Source organism: Mus musculus, chromosome 12, assembly GCF_000001635.26.
Source record: "Mus musculus strain C57BL/6J chromosome 12, GRCm38.p6 C57BL/6J".
NCBI lineage: Eukaryota > Metazoa > Chordata > Mammalia > Rodentia > Muridae > Mus > Mus musculus.
Window position 1 is genome coordinate 99,184,458 of NC_000078.6, and position 19,874 is coordinate 99,204,331.

A 19,874-nucleotide genomic window follows, 5' to 3' on the forward strand; every position below is an offset into this window, starting at 1 on the left:
ACAGACTCTGAACCAAAGTTAACAACAAAATATTTGTTTATTTTTATTTGTGTATTTTGCCTGCTTGTATAGATGTGAACTGCATGTATACAGTGCCTGAGGAGGCCAGAAGAGGGTGTTGTAGCCTCTGGAAGTGGAGCTACAGATGATTGTGAGCTAACTCTCCCCCTCCCCGCCCCCAAACACCTTGTGGGCATTGGGAACCAAACTTGGATCCTCTGGAAGAGCAGCAAGTGGTCTTAACCCAACTTCCCCTCCACCCCCACCCCCAGGACAAACTTATGATTGAATTAAAAACTGGAGCTAGCATCTTCAGAAACTCAGGTCCACACATAACTTAGCTGAACAGGTAATCTTAAAAACAATGAGTGAGGTCCAAGGGGACCTGCGGAGGGGCCTCTAGAAGAGACAGCATTGACCTAATTGGTATATTAAAAGGTACTTCTGGCTTTTGTATTGAGTGGCACCTGGGCACCATTTGTGCCCTTTGAAAACAATATTGAAAGTTTATCTGTTGTCAACATGACACACCTAGAATCCCCAACCACCTGTGGTGAGAGACTCAAATGAAGGATTTTCTTCTAAGTTGAGATTATCTGTAGGGAATTGCTAATTAATTGATGTGGGAAAAATCCACTCCAATGTGGGCAGAATCATTCCCTAGGCAGGGGATCCTGAGCCTATAGTGCAATCCTAAACTGAATGTCTTCGCCTCGCTCTGTTCTTGACCGGGGATGTGATGGGATTAGTGGTTTCAAGCTCCTGACATCCTGATTTTCCTGCGATGTTGTATTGTAACCTGAAATATTAAGGTAAAATAAACCCATTTCTCCCCTCGGTTGCTTTTTGTCAGGGTATTTTATCACAGCCACAGAAATACAACAGAGTAAGTTCAGTTGTGATATAGTAAAGGGTGGGACCGAGTGGGACCTTCAGGGGGTGATCATGGCTCAGCCCTCATGAACACATTAGTTCACTCACAACTCACGGACTACTGATGTAACTTGAGAGAGAGGGGTCTGGAACCCAGTGTGGCTAGGTCTCCTGCACGCTCCTTGCTTTACAGCCTCTGTCCTTGAATCAGAGCTGTCAGATAAAATAACTCTTCCCCAGTCTGTAGAATTGCTTCTTGTTTTTCTTCACTAAGTTGGGGCTGGATTTGAACCTCCTGACACTCCTACCCTCCCAGTACTGGGATCTCAAGTGACTGCCTTCACACTCATCATTGTAACTGTTGCTAGGAACAGAAAAGACTTGAGGTAACAAATGTTCTGGCTAGACAAAATCAAGACCTCCACACCGGCTACTCCACTGTCAATCTGAGCTGGCTTCAAACAGTGAACCAATTATAAGGTGAAATTTGATAAAGATAAGGACAAGACCCTGCCTGAACATGTTGATTGTAATGGGAGCTTAGGTGGGGACACTGGGGGCACATCAGACACTGAGAAACAAGGTGGCATATTTGTATCATCCCAAAAGATTGTCATTTTTACCCTAGCTAAATGTGAACTGTGTAGGACAGGATATTGTGTGAGGTGGGCCTATTCTTCCCACATGGTGATTATAATTACACATTAAATAAGTGAATACAGTTGAAAGGACAGAACATTTCCACTCTTTTAAGTCAAACTCTGCCATTAGATAGTGTGGTTGTTCAGGGGAAATCTCTTAATTTTTTTCTGTGCTTCAGATACCTGGGCTATGCATTGGGAAGTTTGGATTCAGTGGCCTCTACTCTCCCTGTTTTGTTAAAAATATTTATGAGTGATATAAAACATTTAGACCTCTTCCTAGTTTTCTGATCTGAACAGAATAGACCCACTTAATAAAGAAACTGTGTCCTGGGGATTGACAGAAGCAGCCACTATCAGATTTTCAGACTTCCTCCATCATACAGTACTTGCCGTGTTACGTATTTTTAGAAGCCAGCATGAAACATGTAGCAGATGGGGAGGGAGGGATGGAGGGAGAACCCTCAACCCCTCTCGGCTGGCTTGCTGCATCTGAGGGAGATTTAGCTGCCTGCTCCCAAAGCACTTTATTATGGAGTAACATGAAGCAGTTCTCAAGCCATTAGAGTGCTTTATCCACAAATGCCCAGGAATGATTTCAAATTAAGGGATGACTGCTTTGAGCACCATTCAAACATACGGCTCTGGGGAGGCTGATTCAAGTGCAGGGGGCACACGTTCAATACACCGAACGTTCACTCCTGCTTCCGTGAAAACACAAGCAAACAAACCAACACCTGTCCTCTTTCCAAAATTTAAAAAAAAGAAGTCATTCTTCATGAACTTCTCTCTGATTTTGTATTCCTTATAATGGAGGGGAGGGAAAATACACAGTGGCTGGGCATGCATGATAAACTACGCCTGTACTCCTGGCACCCAGGGGTGGGGGCAGAGGCAGGCTCTATGTGAGTTCAAGACCGGCCTGGGTTACACAATGAGACTGTCTCAAACAATTATACTTACAACTGGTCTGGGAAGTGAAGGGACAGAACATGGGCTTTCATCACACAAACAAAAGTCTCCTAGCAACCAGGCTCCCTCTGAAATACCCTCATCTATCCAGAACCTTCTAGGAGGTTGAAAAGTCTTAGTTTATGCTTTCTAGGGTCATGAGACAAGGAAGTATTGAAGGAGAGTGGCCCTCACAGGCACGCATCCCGGTCTCAGCATCAAGGCCCTTAAAAGCCTCTGAGATCCCTGTGGTCCTGTGTGAACATGCACGCGCACACATGCACACACGTGTGGTCAAAAAGCTGAAACTTAAACCATAGATGGGTGCTACCAGGGGTAGAGCCTGCAGCTTATGTCCACCTGACACACGGACTCTCACTAGCAGTTAAGAGCACTAGATCCTCTTCTGGAGGACCTGTGTTCAATTGCCAGCACCCACACAGAGGCTCAAAACTATCTGTAAATCTGATTTCAGGGGATCCAATGTCTTCTTTTGGCCTCCAGAGGCACCAGGCATGCATGCAGTGCACAAATATTGACGCAGACAAAACACTCACATACAGAAGTAAAGTTAGTAGTAATTAAACCGATCAGATGGGCCAGGCAGTTGTTGCAGCACATGCCTTTAATCCAAGCACTTGGGAGGCAGATTTCTGAGTTCAAGGCCAACCTGATCTACAGAGCAAGTTCCAAGACAGACAATCCTACACAGAGAAACCCTGTCTTGAAAAAACAAAAGCAAAAAGATGGAGCTCCACTGTGCACCTCTGATTCACATGCATACTTGTATGCCCACACATACATGTGCATGCACACACATGACTCAAACATGTACACATACATACAACTGTATGTGTTATTCTCTGAGGCTAACCCCTTGTAGTTGGCCTCAAGTATTACACAACATGGAAAATTACCTAAGTCATCAGATTTGGCTCAGAGTGAATGGCTCCTGCTCTTTGTCCCAGTGATGTTTCGCTTCCAACACTGACTCAGCAATCTGGAGGACATACGGTGACTTTCAAGGTGATCCTGAAACGCAAGACTCCAAGATGGTGCTGGGCATGGTGGCACACACCTTCGATCCCAGCACTTGGAGGCAGAGGCAGGAGGATCTCTGTGAGTTCTAGGTCAGCCTGGTCTACAAAGTGTGTTCCAGGACAGCCAGGGCTACACAGAGAAATCCTGTCTTAAAAAACAAAACAAAACAAAACAAAACAAAACAAAACAAAACAAAACACACACAGAAGACTCCAAGAGAGTAGCAATATAGGCCAAACAGGACACTGAGGTGGTTCCTTGGAGACCATGACTGCTACCTGGACTGTGACCCAGGATGCACGGTAAGAGATAAAGCGTGAGATTCCTAGGCCTCAGAGGTACCTTATAGGGGGTGGTGATTGAGGTTAGCCCTGTACTGTTGGTGAAGCCCAGGTTAAATAACAGGATGGAATCTCCCAGGGCTCAGGAGATGGCTTAGGGTAAAAGACATGGCTGTGCAAGTCTGGAGAACCAATTTCACTAAAAATCAAAACCACCATGAAAGGGTGTGTGCTACAGAGACTCATCTGCTGAAACTACTCACCCTCCAGGATGGTGGCAGAGCTTTTAAGAGGTGAGACCTGGTGGAAGATAATTAGGTCCTAAGGGGCATCACACTCAGCAGATATTAATGTGGTCCTCAGAGGACCTGGTTATTTCCCAGGACAAGGGGTTGTTATAAAGAACAAATTTAGCCCTTAATCGCTCCCTTCCCACTTTGCCATGTGATGTGTCTCCCTCTCTCCCCAGCTGCATACAGCTGGCTTTATTATAACAGAAAAGAGACTACTAAGGTATGTATGTGTGGTGGGCTGGAGTGGGCACTTCAACAGTGGAGGTATAAACCCCCAAATGACTGTTGGGATGTCATCATTGAACAGGTAAGCAGACCCCAGAAATGCCACCTCGCAGACCGGACCAGTGGTCTTTAACAATACATTTTATGGCTTGTGAAGGGAGCCTTGTGCGTGTCCTGCACGAGCAGCTTTGCAGGCAGTGAGTCCCACCAAAATGGAGACATGTGTGAAGATGGGTATGACCTACAGCTGAGACCCTAAAACCAGACTGAAACCACACACCTGCTTCTGCGGGTCCAGACACAGGATGGAATCTCTCAGGGCGGGGGGATGGCTTAGGTGGTAAAAGGCATGCCTGGAGACTCGAGTTCAGATCACCATTATCCACATTACATACATAAATAAAGGCATGCACATGCTTCTAACCCCAGGCAGAAGCGGAGGGGTCCTAGAACTTGCAGGGATGCCAGCTTAGCTAACTGATGAACTTTGACAGACTCTGTCTCAAAAGATAAAGTCTAGAGGGTCCAGATTTGGTTTCCAGCACCCATATTGGGCAACGTACAGACTCCTGTAACGCCCAGGAGCCTGATGCTCCCTTTTGGCCTTCCCTGATATCTGGCATACAAACTCAAAGAGTGCACACACGCACGTGGGGAGTAGTTCTGGTGCTTTGATGAGGAAGCTGTGCGTGAATGTTGAAGGTCCTGGTCCCCAGTGGTTCTTGACTGATCAATAAACAATGCTAGCAGGCGATGACTGGGCAGAAGAGGGGGGACTTCCAGGTTCCTGGTGGCAGATAATAGACCCAGGTGAGGGAAAGAAGATTTGCCATGCTTTGGAGGGAGAACAACCAGCCATGTGTGAGATCTTGGGTGGAGTAGCCATTGGCTGCTGTTTCATCTTCCCTGACTGGGCCTGGGGTAGCAGGCAGATTAGAAATGCAAGCAAGTTGAGGGCAGATTTAGGGTGCTGAGCAAGAAGGTAAGGAGAAGGTAACAGGGCAACTAAGTTGAGGGCAGATTCAGGGGTGTTGAGCTGGGAGTGAAGGCAAGGGAATGTTAGCCACAGGGGGTTTAGAAGTGCTTGACCATTAAGCTAAAAATCCTATTAAAAATAAGCTAGTGTGTGTGTGTGTTTTTTTTTTTTTCATCTGTGGATCCAAGGGAACTAGGGTGATGGCTGGTAGCATGGTCACCCCACCCCGAACTTAAAGCAGGCTAGTAGAAACTACACACCACACACAGACACGCACATGCCCACACATACTCAGTGCCTACCTGCACATGGAGATATTGTTTACACAACACACAATACTTATTTTCAATTGATGCAACTCAGTAATTTTTATTGCAACTGGAAGACAATACATCACAGAACTTTATGGTAGGTCTGGGGAAGTGTTATTTACAATAAATGATGAAGTAGTTTGTCTTTGGCAATATGATTACACATGAAGAACGCAAAATGCTGTATGGATCCCTCCCAAGCAACACCAAGTCCCTGGAGCTCGGCTGATGGAGCCATCTCCACACCGCTGCTTTAGGCTAACACAAACACCACCAAACATCGTTTTCTTTCTCCTTTCCGGTTCTCCCCTTCTCTTCATGATATTGGCAGTTTTATACAGAAATACAGAAAAAAAAATTGGCTTCTGAAGAAATTATTACTCTTGTAAATTAATTTGGCCATGTAGACCTGTTGGCCAGGAAAGGTCAGGTGACTCTAAGATTCAGCCACAAACCGTGTGGTTTTCTGCTTTATCATTGTGGTCTTGTTTTCTGTAAAATTACAACAAAACTCAGAAGTGTTACAGAATCAGAGTAGTAAAAATAAAAAGTTGATGTAGCTGTTTCCCAGACACACACAGATTCTTTTTCTCTCCCCATGTTCACCATGGCAGGACAGGCAGTGAGAACGATGGAGTGAGGCTGGCTGAGCCAGCTATGACCTTGGATGGCTTCAACACACATACTCTAGAAATGGCGACTGTGTCTGTAACTAAAAGTGTGCTGTTTACTTTTAGAAACGGGGAAGTCAGGTATGAAAAGATAATACAATTTCTAGGTTTGACAGGATCACCATATCGAAGTCTTTTGAGAATCCAATATGGAGTATCAATTATTTGCAAAAGGGTGGAGAAGGCATGTTCTCTACTTTTGCAAATGCAACACAGTGGAGGAACACTGCTGTATAGAGTCCAAATAAAGAGTCTTGATTCCAATACTAACGAGACAGGAAGGGTACTTTTGAGCATCCCACAGCAAGTCAGAAATGGTCATTCCACAGCGGGCTCGTTCCGGAGGCTCGGCAGCGCGAGGCAGCACCGTAGACTAACATCCGTCTCGGCCATGAAAAGGTGGATCGTTTTAAAAATGGTGTTTTCCTTCCTTAATTTTTGGTCAGTGAAGCTAGCACTTGTTTGCTGAAGGGCGGAAGAGTGACCAAGTCACACCCATTATTCATGATAAAGCAACCGAGTGGACGAGTCTGTGCTTAATTCAAGAATAGCCAGCAGGAGAGAGGACGCTGGGAGTTAGCCACCGTGGCTGGCGTGCTCTCAAAGGAGGAGTTAACAGATGAATTCACAAAGGTGGGCAGGTCTATACAGAACACTGAATGCTGTGTGTAACTCCTCATGACATCCCAAGAAACAGGAACACCACACAATGTATATACTTTGATTTACACATTCCGTTACAAAGGAAAAAAGAAAAAAGAAACAAAACAAAACAAAACAACCAAGACACCATTACAATTCTGTAACTGTGTTAACTGCAATAGAAACCAAAGTCTAGAGTCTGACAGGTAACCAAAAAAAGGGGTTTATCACTTAGGTTATATAGCAAAAGTGTTGATGTATATTATATATAGTAGTATAAATAATAAAAAAGTATTATTTAAATTAGATCACAGTGCTGCATCATGAGCCTAACAGTGTTTGATATAGTACTGGTGGGCTGGGACCTACAACACAAAGAACTGAACGGTCAACACTGGAAAGTCACAATCAAGAGGGGACGTATGCTCCAATGTTTTCTTTTGGTGGCAAAATAAAAATGAAATAAAAACCCTGCTGAAGATGAAAGAAAAGGATTTCTCTATAGAACATAGAGATCAATCTACACATCTGGGTAGCTGTGATCCACCAGAAAGAAATGAGTCCCAACCTGAATAAGGTTTGAAAGGGCAAAGAGAAATCACACTGAATTTAGTCTAATCCCACATATGGGAAAACTCCCCATTCCGGTCACTCGTCCCTAACTCTGGCTCTGGCATCATGTCATAGGCTCCTCCACCCTCCAAGGGACAGTACAGAGGTTGGAGTAGCATCGATAAAGCCCAAATTGGTGGCTTGGGACATTGCACATGGGCCTGCTGTGTTGGGACTGTAAGCACCAAAACCACCCCATCTGTGGCTCGGGCGCCACAGAATGCAATCGTCCTTCAAGAAAGCTCCGTGGTCGGAACTGCTCTGAACAGGAGGCAATAGACAGGCTAGCGACTACAGGAAAAACCCGCTCTTGGGAAAGGGCGCCAACCCATCCCTCCTTGAAAGACGTGGCCCCAAGATGGAGACCTGCCCCAGTCATCCTGACCACGAGTTCCTTATGCCACAATCTGTGTGTGGTTTTGGTTCAGCTTTAGATTCAGAGAGCCAGCTTTACTAAAAGAACTCCTGAAAAAAAAAAAAAAACATACTGACTGGAGATGCAGAGGGAAGTAGGAGCTTGGTGATGTATATTAGAAAGAAAACCTAAGTACGGTGCAGACCCTTTCTCCAAAAAAGTACTAGAGAATGAGGAAAGACTGTCAGGAGCGGGGTAAAACACGTGGATGTGAGCATCACCTAAGAAAAGAGAGTGAGTCTCTCTCTTCTCTTAACTGTGTCTGAGGGCTGACAGCCGGCAGTTGTTATGTCGCGGTGCTATGTGTCCCCAAAGCATCTGCAGATATTGCTATAGTTCCCCACTTGCCCCTCCCCCCACCCCATGTGAGTCCGTGAGATACTGGAATGACACATTAACCCGCCACTTCTCCCCACAGGAGAAATGCAAGGAAAAAACCAAAAAAACAAAACCAAAAACAAAACCCCACCACATCCCTTTAATGATGCTCAGGCGATCTGTCAGACTAATGGATACACAGGCTAGTTTGAAAGCTAAAAGAACACCTGACATTTGGGAAGGAAGTCCAACACTAAAGTGAATTACACTTAAGCAAAATATTCTTTCACAAATAGGCTTGTGCTTAAATTCTCTACTGCTCTTGGGGGAGGGGAAAGAGAGGGTGCCTCCTGCCCCTTGGCTTGTTAAGGACACGGACAGCCTCATTCGGCAGACTTCGCTACAAACAGCCACATACACATTGATGACTTTGTTTTTCGCCTCAACAGTCAAAATACAGAGTTAAACACAATTGAGCCATTGTTTTGGTTATGCATAATGCGTATGCCGCCCAAAACAGAAGGAAAATAGAAAACAGTACCCTTACTAAAGTTTCCCCAACAAGTCTTCCAGAAAATTCCAACGAAGGTGCCAAGGGAGGCTCAGGAAAATAACACTTAGAAAGCTGCCCGGTGAGGTATTTATGCAAACGGAGTGGTTCTGCGGTTCAGAACACACTTGTATAAGATAGTTCTCCAGATCTCCACGAGATCAGAAAAGTAAATCACACACACACACTGCATCTTGTCACCTCTGAAAGGGGCCTCTGCCCCTTCAGAAAAAATGAACCGAGGGGAGACAGCCGTGTGGGGTTTGCATCGGAAGAAGCCCCCTGCCACAAACAGTGCTGAGTGCTTACCTTTACCTTCAGGTCTGAGTTTGAACATCTTGGGGGTGGGGTGGGGGTGGGGGTGGGGAATCTTTTGGACTTGGTAAGTTGACAGCAGAAACCAAAGCGTGGCTCAGGGTTCCAGAGCTGTGGATGGCTTGTTGGGTGCCAGAGGTTTGTGGAGAACACACCCGTGCTCTCATCTAACCCCGAACCCTCACGCTGAGAGAGCCCAGGCTGCGGGTAAATCTAGCCTGCCCTAGAGTGGGTGCCCCCCTCCCACCCAAAAGCTGCCCTCAGGTTAGGTAGGGGGAAGTGGCTGCCGCCGTTGCCATGGTACCTGGTACTGACAGGTGGACACAGCTTTAAAGGCCCACCACTGCCCTGTTTCAAGAGTTCAAGGTCACTTTACTTTCCTCTCTCTTCCAAATATCTGACCCTGAGCCACGGTAGTGATTTTGTTTTTAAATGTTCCCTCCATTTGGACGGGAGGCCATATTGTTTTAGGGATTTCTCGTTTAGACCTCAAGGAAAAAACTTTCTTTTTTCCTTTTTTTTTTTTTTTTTTTTTTGGCAAAGGTAACTGGAGTTTCTGGCTTGTGTGACATGGTCTGGTTGTTGTTCAGCTCTCACTATCTAGGTGGTCTTAGTCCCAAGGTGGTTACTGTGCCGAAGTGGCAGAGATGGCCAGCCCCCTCCTCACTGCGCAATCACACTGTCACAGTAGAACGCTCGCTCGCTCGCTCGGGGCTGCTCCATCCAACCCCTTGATGGCGTACTTCCTCCAACCCATGTACCCATTTCTTACCCTCACCCAGTAAGGCCCATTAGCGTGTTTCCCCTTCTTCTGGCGAATTTGCATAATTATTCACTGCCTTTTTCCTAGAACCAGATCACGGTAAGGATTTTCCTCAAGTAAGCGTCCCATAACTCTCTCGAGTCTATCGTACACACTAAGTTTGCCCTCGAATTATTGCGTCGTGTTAAACACATACAGACATAGGGAAGGACACACTCTTCAGTAGAGAATCAGAGGGGGTCGGGGCTGAGTGCAGACAAGGCAGTACAGAGCTCAACCATCCAAGCCCCTACCAGAGCATGAAGATAATTTATATTGCAGAGTAAGTTCCCCAACAGTCAGAATTTGTCCCTGAAGAAGGTTAAACCTTAAACACCTGCTTCAAAAAAAACAAAAAAACAAAATAATAATAACAAAAAAAAAAAAAAAAGGAAAAAAAAGGAAAAGGAAAAAGAAAGAAAGAAAAAGAACAAAGGGCCTCTAAGCTTTAGGGCTTAAAAGTTAGAGGCATAGTCTTCTCTCTATTCTCTATATTTATATGAAAATAATTCATGCTTCATGCTAAATACATTATTTACCTTACAAGAACTTTGTTATTTTTGAATAAAAAAAAGTTTGTTTTTGTGATTTTTTTTTCCTTTTTCTTTTTTTTTTTTTTCTTTTTCTTCAAAGGAATCCATGCATTTGTGGATCAGAAATTTCTGCTGGCTACACTGGCTGAATGTGAAAGTCACTGATCTGTTCTGTTTTTCTTTGTTGCAAAAATGAGTACTGATATTAATTGCAAACCCTTTTTGAGGACAGTACAGGAGTTGTATTGTTTGTCATGTTTTTGCTTTGTTGAGTCCATCAATGTGCCTTTAATCTCATAAAGACACCATAATACTAATGGCAGTTTCCGTAGCACCCCCCCTCCCAACTTGGGTCAGATTATTTATTTAGGAGGAAAAAAATCTGTACCATTTTTCTTAACAGCTACTGTCATTTCTTGGGCATGATTGCTTTTCCTTGGGCAGTTAAGAGGGCACAGCCTATTTTCTGCATCACCTTTAAGTTGTGTGTTTGTGTGCACATGCACGCGCACACACATACACACACACACACACACAGGACCAACCTTCAGGCTTATGGCTTTGGAAGTCTTCTTAATTTAACATAGAGCAGAACTCAGTGGTTATCAATGGCTCTGACGATCCCTGTTTTCCCTCCTCAGTCACTGACACCTAATACACCTGAACAGTCTGGTATTCAGCCTGGGAGATGTTACCAGGCTCAAGGCTAAGAAACACAGAGGACTGGCAGCCAGGCCCTGGGCTTGCCACACAGCAAGGCCGATGGCATTTGTGGTACCTTGGGATGCCAGGGCCAGAGCATGGGGTTATCCTCTAGGGGACAAGGGCTCTTCAGTCTCTGTAACTGCTTCCCAGCCTCACTCCAAACACAACTGACTTCTTAAACCTAAGGGTTGGGCTGAGCAGTGACGACTGACTCTGTGTGCGTGTGTGCCTCCTAGGTGGTGCTCCATGTTCCTGTGGCATTAACATGGACAGCCCTGTGGGTTTAGCCACAGGTTTCTGACAGGCTGCAGGAAGCAATGGTTAATTTTGGCTTTTTTTTTTTTCCTTTCGGTTTTTGTATTCAGATAAAGAAAAGCTTTTGTAAAACGGCTGAGTGTCAATATGAGTTTCTATGGCTTCAATCTCCTTTAAACAGAAAAAATTTTAAGGGTCCAAAAACAAAGGAGTGGGGGGCAAATTAAAAAACAAAAGAAAGAAAGAAAGAAAGAAAAGAAAACCAAACCAACAAAAGGAAAAAAGAAAAAAAAAAAAAGAAAAAAGAAAAAAATTGCTGATATTGCCACAAATCATTAGAAATCTCCTGACATGCTGAAACCAAATGGCCATAAGTTCAAAACAAATCAGAGACTTGTTTCAATTTTTTGCGGTTTCCTTTTGTTCTTTCTGCCCCTTGGCCGTCCGATTGGTGATGTTGTTCAAACAGGACCGAATCCCTGCTAAGTGCAGGAGTGAACCGGCCGCCTCCTTCATCTCCTCGTCATCGCTCTCGGGCGGCTTCTCCGTGCGTCTCTTTTTGAGGGGCAGTGTGTCGCTGGGGACCTTCCTGGCCTTGGCGAAGTGCTGGCGCTTCTTGTGCTGGGATGCGTATCCGCTGTCCCCCAGGGCATCCTTGCCTTCCTTCGGGCTGGGTTTCCGGTCCTCCTCCTCTGGTTCACTGTGGCTCTCATGGCTCTGGAAGCTTCCCTCACTGCCCTCCTGGCTCCCCTTCGTAGCAAACTCATAGTGGTCGTCGGCTGAGGAGGAGGAAGAGGAGATGGAGTCGCTGGTGGGAGAGGTGCTCCGGGCAGTGGAGGACTTGGCACTACTGTAGTTGTGGTCCTCCTTCGGATCGCCACTGACCACTGGGGAGCCACATGGGGGCTCGCTCTCAGTCCGCATCCTGCAACTGGTGATGCTATTCCTGCAGACGGAGAGGGAACAACAAATCACATCTCTGGTGACGACGCCGGGCATCTGGGCTCCTGCAAACCCTGCTAGCAATTCCAAGACCTGGCTAACAGGAGTGTGAGCTTTGCAGATGGGGCCCCAATCCTCAGTCCTATCTTTCTTGGTTTTCCCTTCCCGCTCCCAATGACACCTTCTCCAAACCTGTGCGTCTGAGTTGTTAAAACAATACTTTTGAGGTGACAGGCAGGTGAATCATTCACACACCAGCCCCAGCACGGTGGAGAAAGCCACTGCTGGCAGATGCTGGCTGGGCACCACAGAGTCAATGGCATATTCTCTTCTGGAACTGCTGCATTTATCAGAAGGCTAAATACGACATGTGGCAAAGAGCCTGCCTTCCGGATGACAGTCACCCACTCAATCTGCCAATCGCTGAGCATGTGAGAGAGGGGCATCCCTTCAGAGAGGACCCAGGGGAACAGCCAATAAAACAGCCGTCAAGGCTGAATCATGGAAGTGAGGCTGGTAAGTTACGGCTCTCGTGCTCACCACAAACAGATGCCCCACTGAGCCCACAATCATGTTTAACTCCTTATTTTACATAGCTCAGAAGTTAGTGCTAAGAAGTGACTTACTAAAGCCACAGAGTAGAATGGAGTTGGTACTGAAACCGAAATATAAGCCGGCTCCACCACTTGGACTAGCTCTCTCCTGCAATCCCCGATAACATGGCTCCCTGCCAGAACTTCACATCAGCTTTCCTGGTGCCCCTCAGGCCCTGGATCGATTCTTGTGTTGTGTGTCTTTATGTCTAGGAGGCCACTGACCACCCCGTCTCCTCGTTGCCGTAGGGAGAGTGACTGTGCTCTCTCTGTTGTCTTCCTGATGTAGCTGGTATAGAGCAGATGCTCGGGGTAGGTGGAAGCCGGTGGGATGGATGAGCTCAGGAGGCGAGGGTTACTTACAGCCAAAGGGAAAGGGACCCGGGGAATGGGGAATATTCTGGCAAAAGTGAGGATGCAAAATGGTGACGGTGTGCCAGGCTGGCTCGGAGGTCTTTCTCTGTGGCTGCTTGCTGTCTTTTCCTAACTCTCCTTTCCCACCGTGAGGTCCCTGCTATTTTCCATGGCCACTGTGTATATCGCCTGGAGAGTTTCCTTCTCCTTCTGTCAGAAGGATGAAGGGATCCAGCATAAAGACAAAGTTAAGTCCCAGGATAGGAACCCAGAACCCATCATGCAAGGGCTTGCTTCAGGATGCAGCCCTGAGCCTTAACGCCTGCCCTCTACACCCTCATCCTCTCGATTTCCTTTCTGGGCTGTGTACTGGGCGCATAAACATGGCCGACACAGATTCCGGGGGAGCACTGCAGGTATACAGACAAACGTGATTAACTGTATAGCTAGCTCTCAATCGTTACCCAAAGCAGATAAAAACCTACGTTCCACCAGTGCTTTTCCCGATCTTTTTGTGTTGAGCATAGATACTATGAAATAGAAAACAAACTTCTACCTAAGTATGAAACAGTTTCTTAGGGAACCCAAATACATTTGGACGAGAGAACCGGGCCATGATTGGGTTGTGTGTGCGAATGATGTTCGTGTGGGGGGACACATGTGGTGGTCAGAGGGCCACTTTATGGAGACCTTCTCTCCTGTCCCCTTTGCATGGGTCATGGGGATCACTGTTGGGTTGTCAGGCCTGCTGAGACCTCCCAGCCCCAAGTCCTTATGTTTTATAATAACCCCAGACTTGAGGACAACTTCAGTAGCACAGGTCAGCAGAGTGTACGTAGCTTTCGGCTGAGCGAACACTAAGAGCGAGAAAACCAGGGGCTGGGGCAGGAGGCAGGACGAGGCCTAACTTGCTCCCTAGTGGGTGGGTCTGGCTGAGGGGCGGTGCTTCTTGAGTCTTTCCTTTTCATGAAAACATTGAGGGTGGATGGAGGGAGAAATGTCAGGAAGGACACCATGAGAGACAGGGCTCCAAGCCTGACAGCTTACTACTACTTTAAGTAGATACCTCTTCTGAGAGCCCATGTAGATAAGCGGGGCAGGAAAGAGGGGTTTCCCATGGTCCTGGATTCTGTGCTGTGGGAGGGAGCACCCAGAGTCTCCTGTTGACAGTAATCCACATGTGGCTTGGAGCCCCACCCTGCTCAGCCTTTTATGGGTAAACAAAAATGCAGAGCAACCCGAGACCCCTCCCACATGGAGTTCTCGAAACTAGATGGTTCAACTGGAACATCTCCCCGCCGCCCCAAGGAGGATGTGCGCTGTGCAGACAGAACCAGCACACACACAGCCAGGACTTTCTGGCTGAAGACAGGCACACTGATGCACCTTTAGGCTGTGAGACTTGGATTATAGCCCGATCTCATTCTTACTTAATGAAATTAACTTTCTCTGAGATTTCAGCACGGGTTTATAATCCATAAATTACACACCAAACTCTGCAGGGAATGACAAGCTCCTTCAATCATTAATAGCTTGGCGCCCTGTGACTCTTGCTGGCATAGGCCAGCTGCACTGAGCTGGTGTCCAGTGCCTCCTGCTGCAGGGGGGTTGCCATTACGGGACACCAAATGCTTAAAAGAAATCAGCCATCCTGAACATGTTGGAAGGTGCATTTCTGGCTACAGTCTCCTCCTCAAAACCAAAAACCCCAAACCATTCATTCGAATTAACATGCACTACAGTGAAAATGCCTGCAGTTTCTCGGTGTCGGCCGAATCCATAAGTCCTGACCCTCCCAGTGATCACAGATTAGCATAAACGAAAGCCACCAGATTCTGCCAGGACCCTAGGAGTTCAAACCCCAGGCCCAATGAAGCCACGGGCTCTGAATCTCAAACCTGTTGTTCATTCTTTTGTCGACTACTCGGGAATAAAGGCAGTGAGACCTAGCAGTAGTTCAAGCCAAAAATGATCAACATTTGTAACTAAGACGCTGAGGTGCAGCCTATGCTAGTTAGTGATTTTCCCTACCGTTAACCATCTGCTCCTTCCTACTTAAACGGCACAGGTACCCATGTAAAAAGCCTGGTACCCATGGCTTGGTTCTCTATGGAACCTACTGGCTGTCTTTTGGAAGAGTAGCCTTCCCAAGGCATTGACTGACCCCTTGCCAAAGGTGAAAAGCAGACAGAATTAACATAAGGATCGTGGAAGTAGGGGATCCGAGGCAGTGCAATGATCTACAAAGGCGACCACAAGGGCCAGGCTAGGGACTTGCACTTCTGACCAGGTGGTAAGGCAGGCCCGTGTAGAAGAGGTTTCTCTGATTACAACACAGAAGGTGTTAGAGCCTGTGCAGGTATAGATTTTAAAGGTATTCTGAGTTCACTAGATAATGAGGGCTGGCAAAACCATGCTTGCTGTGCGACCCTGACAGCCCGAGTGTGACCCTGGGGACCCTAGGAGAACCAGCGCTGCCCTCTGGATGGATGCCACCCACCCTTCCCAACCTCTATGTACAGATGGAGAGTTTTAAAAATAAGGTGAACAATGGGGGTCAATCAGGAAGCCAGGAGTTCCCTGGAACAAATGCCTACCCCAGGACTGGGGCAAGAGCCCAGACTGATGGAGGAAGAAAGGTGAGGGGGGGTGGTGGTGGTAGGGGGTGGGGGTGGAAAGCTGATTTTGTCAGCTTCATGGATTTTATGGTCGCTCCAAGGGAGTTAAAATGGACATTGTCCCCCCAGGCTTCCAGAAGTTTGAAAAGCAAATCTTCTCTGGAAGAATGAGCTTCAAATCCAACCGCAGAGAATTCCGACTAATTAGCGTGCACAGAACCTAGGTTCATCATTTTAGAAACCATTAAGCACAAGGGAAATACACTATTATAAGCTGGAGAGGGAACAGAGAAACAACTAGAGAACCCGAACTACAAAGACTGCACAAGCTGAGACAACTTGACCCTGATCGAGGGGTCAGTGATTAAAATAAACAGAAGAGGAGCCACAGGAGATAGGGGAGCCCTGTAACACTGGTGCTCAGGAGGCTGAGGCAGAAGGGTAGTAAGCTCCGGGCCAGCCTGGGCTATACCACAAGACCCTCTTTTAAGGACTGAAAACTGAATTATACACCCGGTAGCTGAGTCCGGTTAAGAGATGGGAATGCCAGAGGAGGGGCTGGGCTGAGGAGGTGGCCGGGTCCTGGAAGCCTGTTTAGCACCTACGTAAAAGCTGGGAGCTGTGAAGTCTGTGTACAATCCCCTTGCTGGGGCAGTGGATGTGGGAGGATCCCTGGGGCTTCACAGACAGTCTAGCCCAACCCACCAATGAGCTCTAGGCTCCAAAACGCCTATTGGAAATACCTGCCTATAATCTAAGCTCTTGGGTAGATAGATAAAGATTGGAATGCAAGGTCATCCTTACTTACATAGAGAGCCCAAGGTCAACCTTTGCTAGATGAGACAATGTCTCAAAAACCAAACCAACCAACCAAATAAGCCAAAGACCAAAACCTGAACACAAGAACATTTACGTAAATTGGGCTGGATTTTTAGTGGGGTGAGAAAAGCACAGGAAGAGTAAACACCTGAATTAATGGCTGAGAATTTTCTAGAACCCATTTACAGATTCAAACAGCCACTAAGCGCTGCCAGGATAAACAGTGAAACCCATGCCCACCTATCACTATCAAATCCAAAAGCCTAAGCCAAGAAACAAACAACCAAGGTCACAGGAAACCCAAAGAAACCAACCAACTAACCAACATAATCTAACCAGTTAACCTGAACCACAAAGGACAGCTGGGCACGGCACCATGACCTGCAGTCCCAGCTACTTGGAAGGACGAGGCAAGACTATTGCTGCCATTTCAAGGCTCAAGAACTGGGCAACGAAGAGATGCAGAAGTGGTAGAAAGAACATACCATCGAGAATGGAGATGCAGCAGCTGGCCATAGGAAATGCAGCAAACGGGTGTGTACAACATTCTCAAGATGAAAGGAAAAAAAAAAAGACTGTCAGCTTAGACCTTCAGAGCAGGAGCAGACCCAAGCTCAAGACTTTAATTACAAACAGCCCCTCACTAAAGGAACTTCGTACTTGGGAACCATGAACATGATGTCAAAAGGAAGGCCTGGGGCTTAGGAAGAAACATTTAGCAAAGGCCTAAGCAAATGGTGACTGGATTGCAGCTACGGGGAGCTCAAAAGCAAACAAAAGCAAAACAGAAGCCAAGAATTTGGGCAAATTAGCTCAGCATTTGAGAGAAAGAAAGTGAAAACATTCAAAAAGTTTGGTACTGGCCAAAGTTAAGACACTGATGGAGCATTTTAAGATATTCCCACCCAAAGTCCTAGGACTGGCGATAAAAGAGAAGCATGGCATGTAAGGGCAACCAGGAGGGATGGAAAGTGGGAGTTCCCATCTTTTGTGGATAAACACAAGTTTGTGCAAACTTAGCCAGAAGCGAACCCAAATATGTTAATAAAAATGGGCTAGCTGGGTTTAGTGGCCCATGCCTTTAATCCCAGCACTTAGGAAGCAGAGGCAGGCGGATTTCTGAGTTCGAGGCCAGCCTGGTCTACAGAGTGAGTTCCAGAACAGCCAGGGTTACACAGAGAAACTCTGTCTCAAAAAAACCAAACCAAACCAAACCAACCAAACAAAAAAGGCTAAAAACCTCTAGTGGGAAAGGTAGAAATTGGCAGTGTGGATTTAAAATAAAAACAAAGCACGCTGTTAATCAGGGGAGAACCTAAAGCTAATGGAGGAAGAAAGGTCTCGCACATGGGAGAGCTGGGTCACGCTGCTGCAGCCACAGGAAATAAGAGCACAGGTTGTAAGCCAGACACCATTATAACGGACTACTTATAATCTACACATATTCTATTAGCCAGGGAGATGAAGCAGTTCTCAAAATGAGTACTTGCAATAAAACCTCTTCAAAATACATCTCCTACAGCCTGAGTGCTACCAGAAGAAACAGCCAAACCCACAGTGTGATGGGGAGATTTTGACACATCACTTTCAGCACCAACCAGGCTTCTCATACACACACACACACACACACACACACACACACACACACACACAGGAGATTGTTATATAGACTGTGTCAACACATATACAAACAAATAAACAATGGAAAAGACACTTTAAAAATAAAAGCACATGTGGAACACTTAAAAATTGATCTGTACTAAATTATACTGTCTATACTTGACCATAAGTACTAGGGCTTTCAGTCTAGGCCTCAGTGTCTCAAATTTCCAAGAAGTCTCCCATCAGCGTGCATTCAAGTTCATGGTGAAGTTCATGGTGAATGGTGAAGTGGAAACTGAAGAGTAAGGAGCTACTAACCCTTTTTTGGTTTGGAAAGTCATATATATACTTCTAAAAATAAGTGTAACTCATAGAAGAAATCAGAGTGGAAAGTAGAAACTACTTAAGATCACGGGTGCAACAAGGCTGTGGTTTGCAGGAAATTAAAATGTTAAGCTTTGTGGAGAAAAGAGTTTAAAAAGAGAGGAAAAGAGATAGCAAAGTCAAGAAGGGGCTGGAGAGATGGCTCAGTGGTTAAGGGCACGGGCTGCTCTGGCTGAGGACAATGACCTGTAACTTCAGCTCCAGGGGATCTGATGCCCTCTCTGGTCTCTGTGGGGACCACACTCACCTGATCCACACACACATACACACATGCATTTAAACAAATATACTTATCCTTCTTAAACTAATCGGATAAAACGAGACCTCGGAAGAGAAAAATGACAGTATTAGCAAGCAAAAAGAGAAGATACAAATGAAACTTCAAAAAACCAAGCTATGAAAGATATTTTAAGAGATAGTAAATACTGAGAATAACTTTATGCCAAGATACTTGTATACTTGGTGAAATGGACAGATTCCCAGAGTTACCAAATTAGCTCAACAGGAAATACCAAGCCTACCTTACCATATAATCACCACACAGATTACACTAACAACTAACCATGCTATAAGGACAAGGCCAGCACCACACTGTTTTGCAAATGAGTTCCATCAACAATTCGGCAATAAAGGCGTTAGATTTCATATAGAGAGGGGTGGGGGAAGTGATTAATGAGAGTGAATGCTCAATTTAATTTACGAGGCTAACATAATCTTGACACAGAAACCAGATAAGGACGGAGCTAGAGAGACGGGCAACATAAACAAAATGGCAAATCCTCGTCTGAGATACCAGGTACCACTCCAGCAAGATGTTAAAACGCAATGAGTCAAGGTAGTGAGCGCTGAGAAATCAAAGTGCTGTGTGGAGGTGGCAAATTTATTATGAAATTCATCATAGTAAAGAAAAAGTTAGAAAAAACTTCAGTGAGTTTAAGGTGATAGATTTTTTTTTTTTGGGGAAATGAAATTCAAGAATTGTTAATTATAAGATATAGCAAAGTGGGACTGGACAGAATCTTGTCATTACTGTAACATACTCTTTCTATTTTCTTTCTCTCTTTTTAAAAATCTCGCTATGTAGACCAGGCTGGTCTTGAATTCACGGCCACCTTAGTGCTGGGTTAAGTTAAAGGCGTGTACCGTCATGCC

General features: G+C 45.9%; 1 protein-coding gene across 13 annotated transcripts in view; it reads right to left on the reverse strand.

Moving 5' to 3' along the window:
- Nucleotides 1-5,623: 5,623 nt before the first annotated feature.
- The window catches only part of Foxn3 (forkhead box N3), a 373,587-nt gene continuing 359,336 nt past the window's right edge, over nucleotides 5,624-19,874 (reverse strand). For 12 of the 13 annotated variants that reach the window (XM_006516239.4, XM_030246927.1, XM_006516232.4 and 9 more), the window contains one exon: nucleotides 5,624-12,356. In XM_006516239.4, the coding sequence (XP_006516302.1) occupies nucleotides 11,810-12,356 (547 nt within the window). In that variant the 3' untranslated portion in view covers nucleotides 5,624-11,809. The remainder of the gene's footprint in view (nucleotides 12,357-19,874) is intronic. The other variant, NM_183186.2, reaches the window with a different exon arrangement.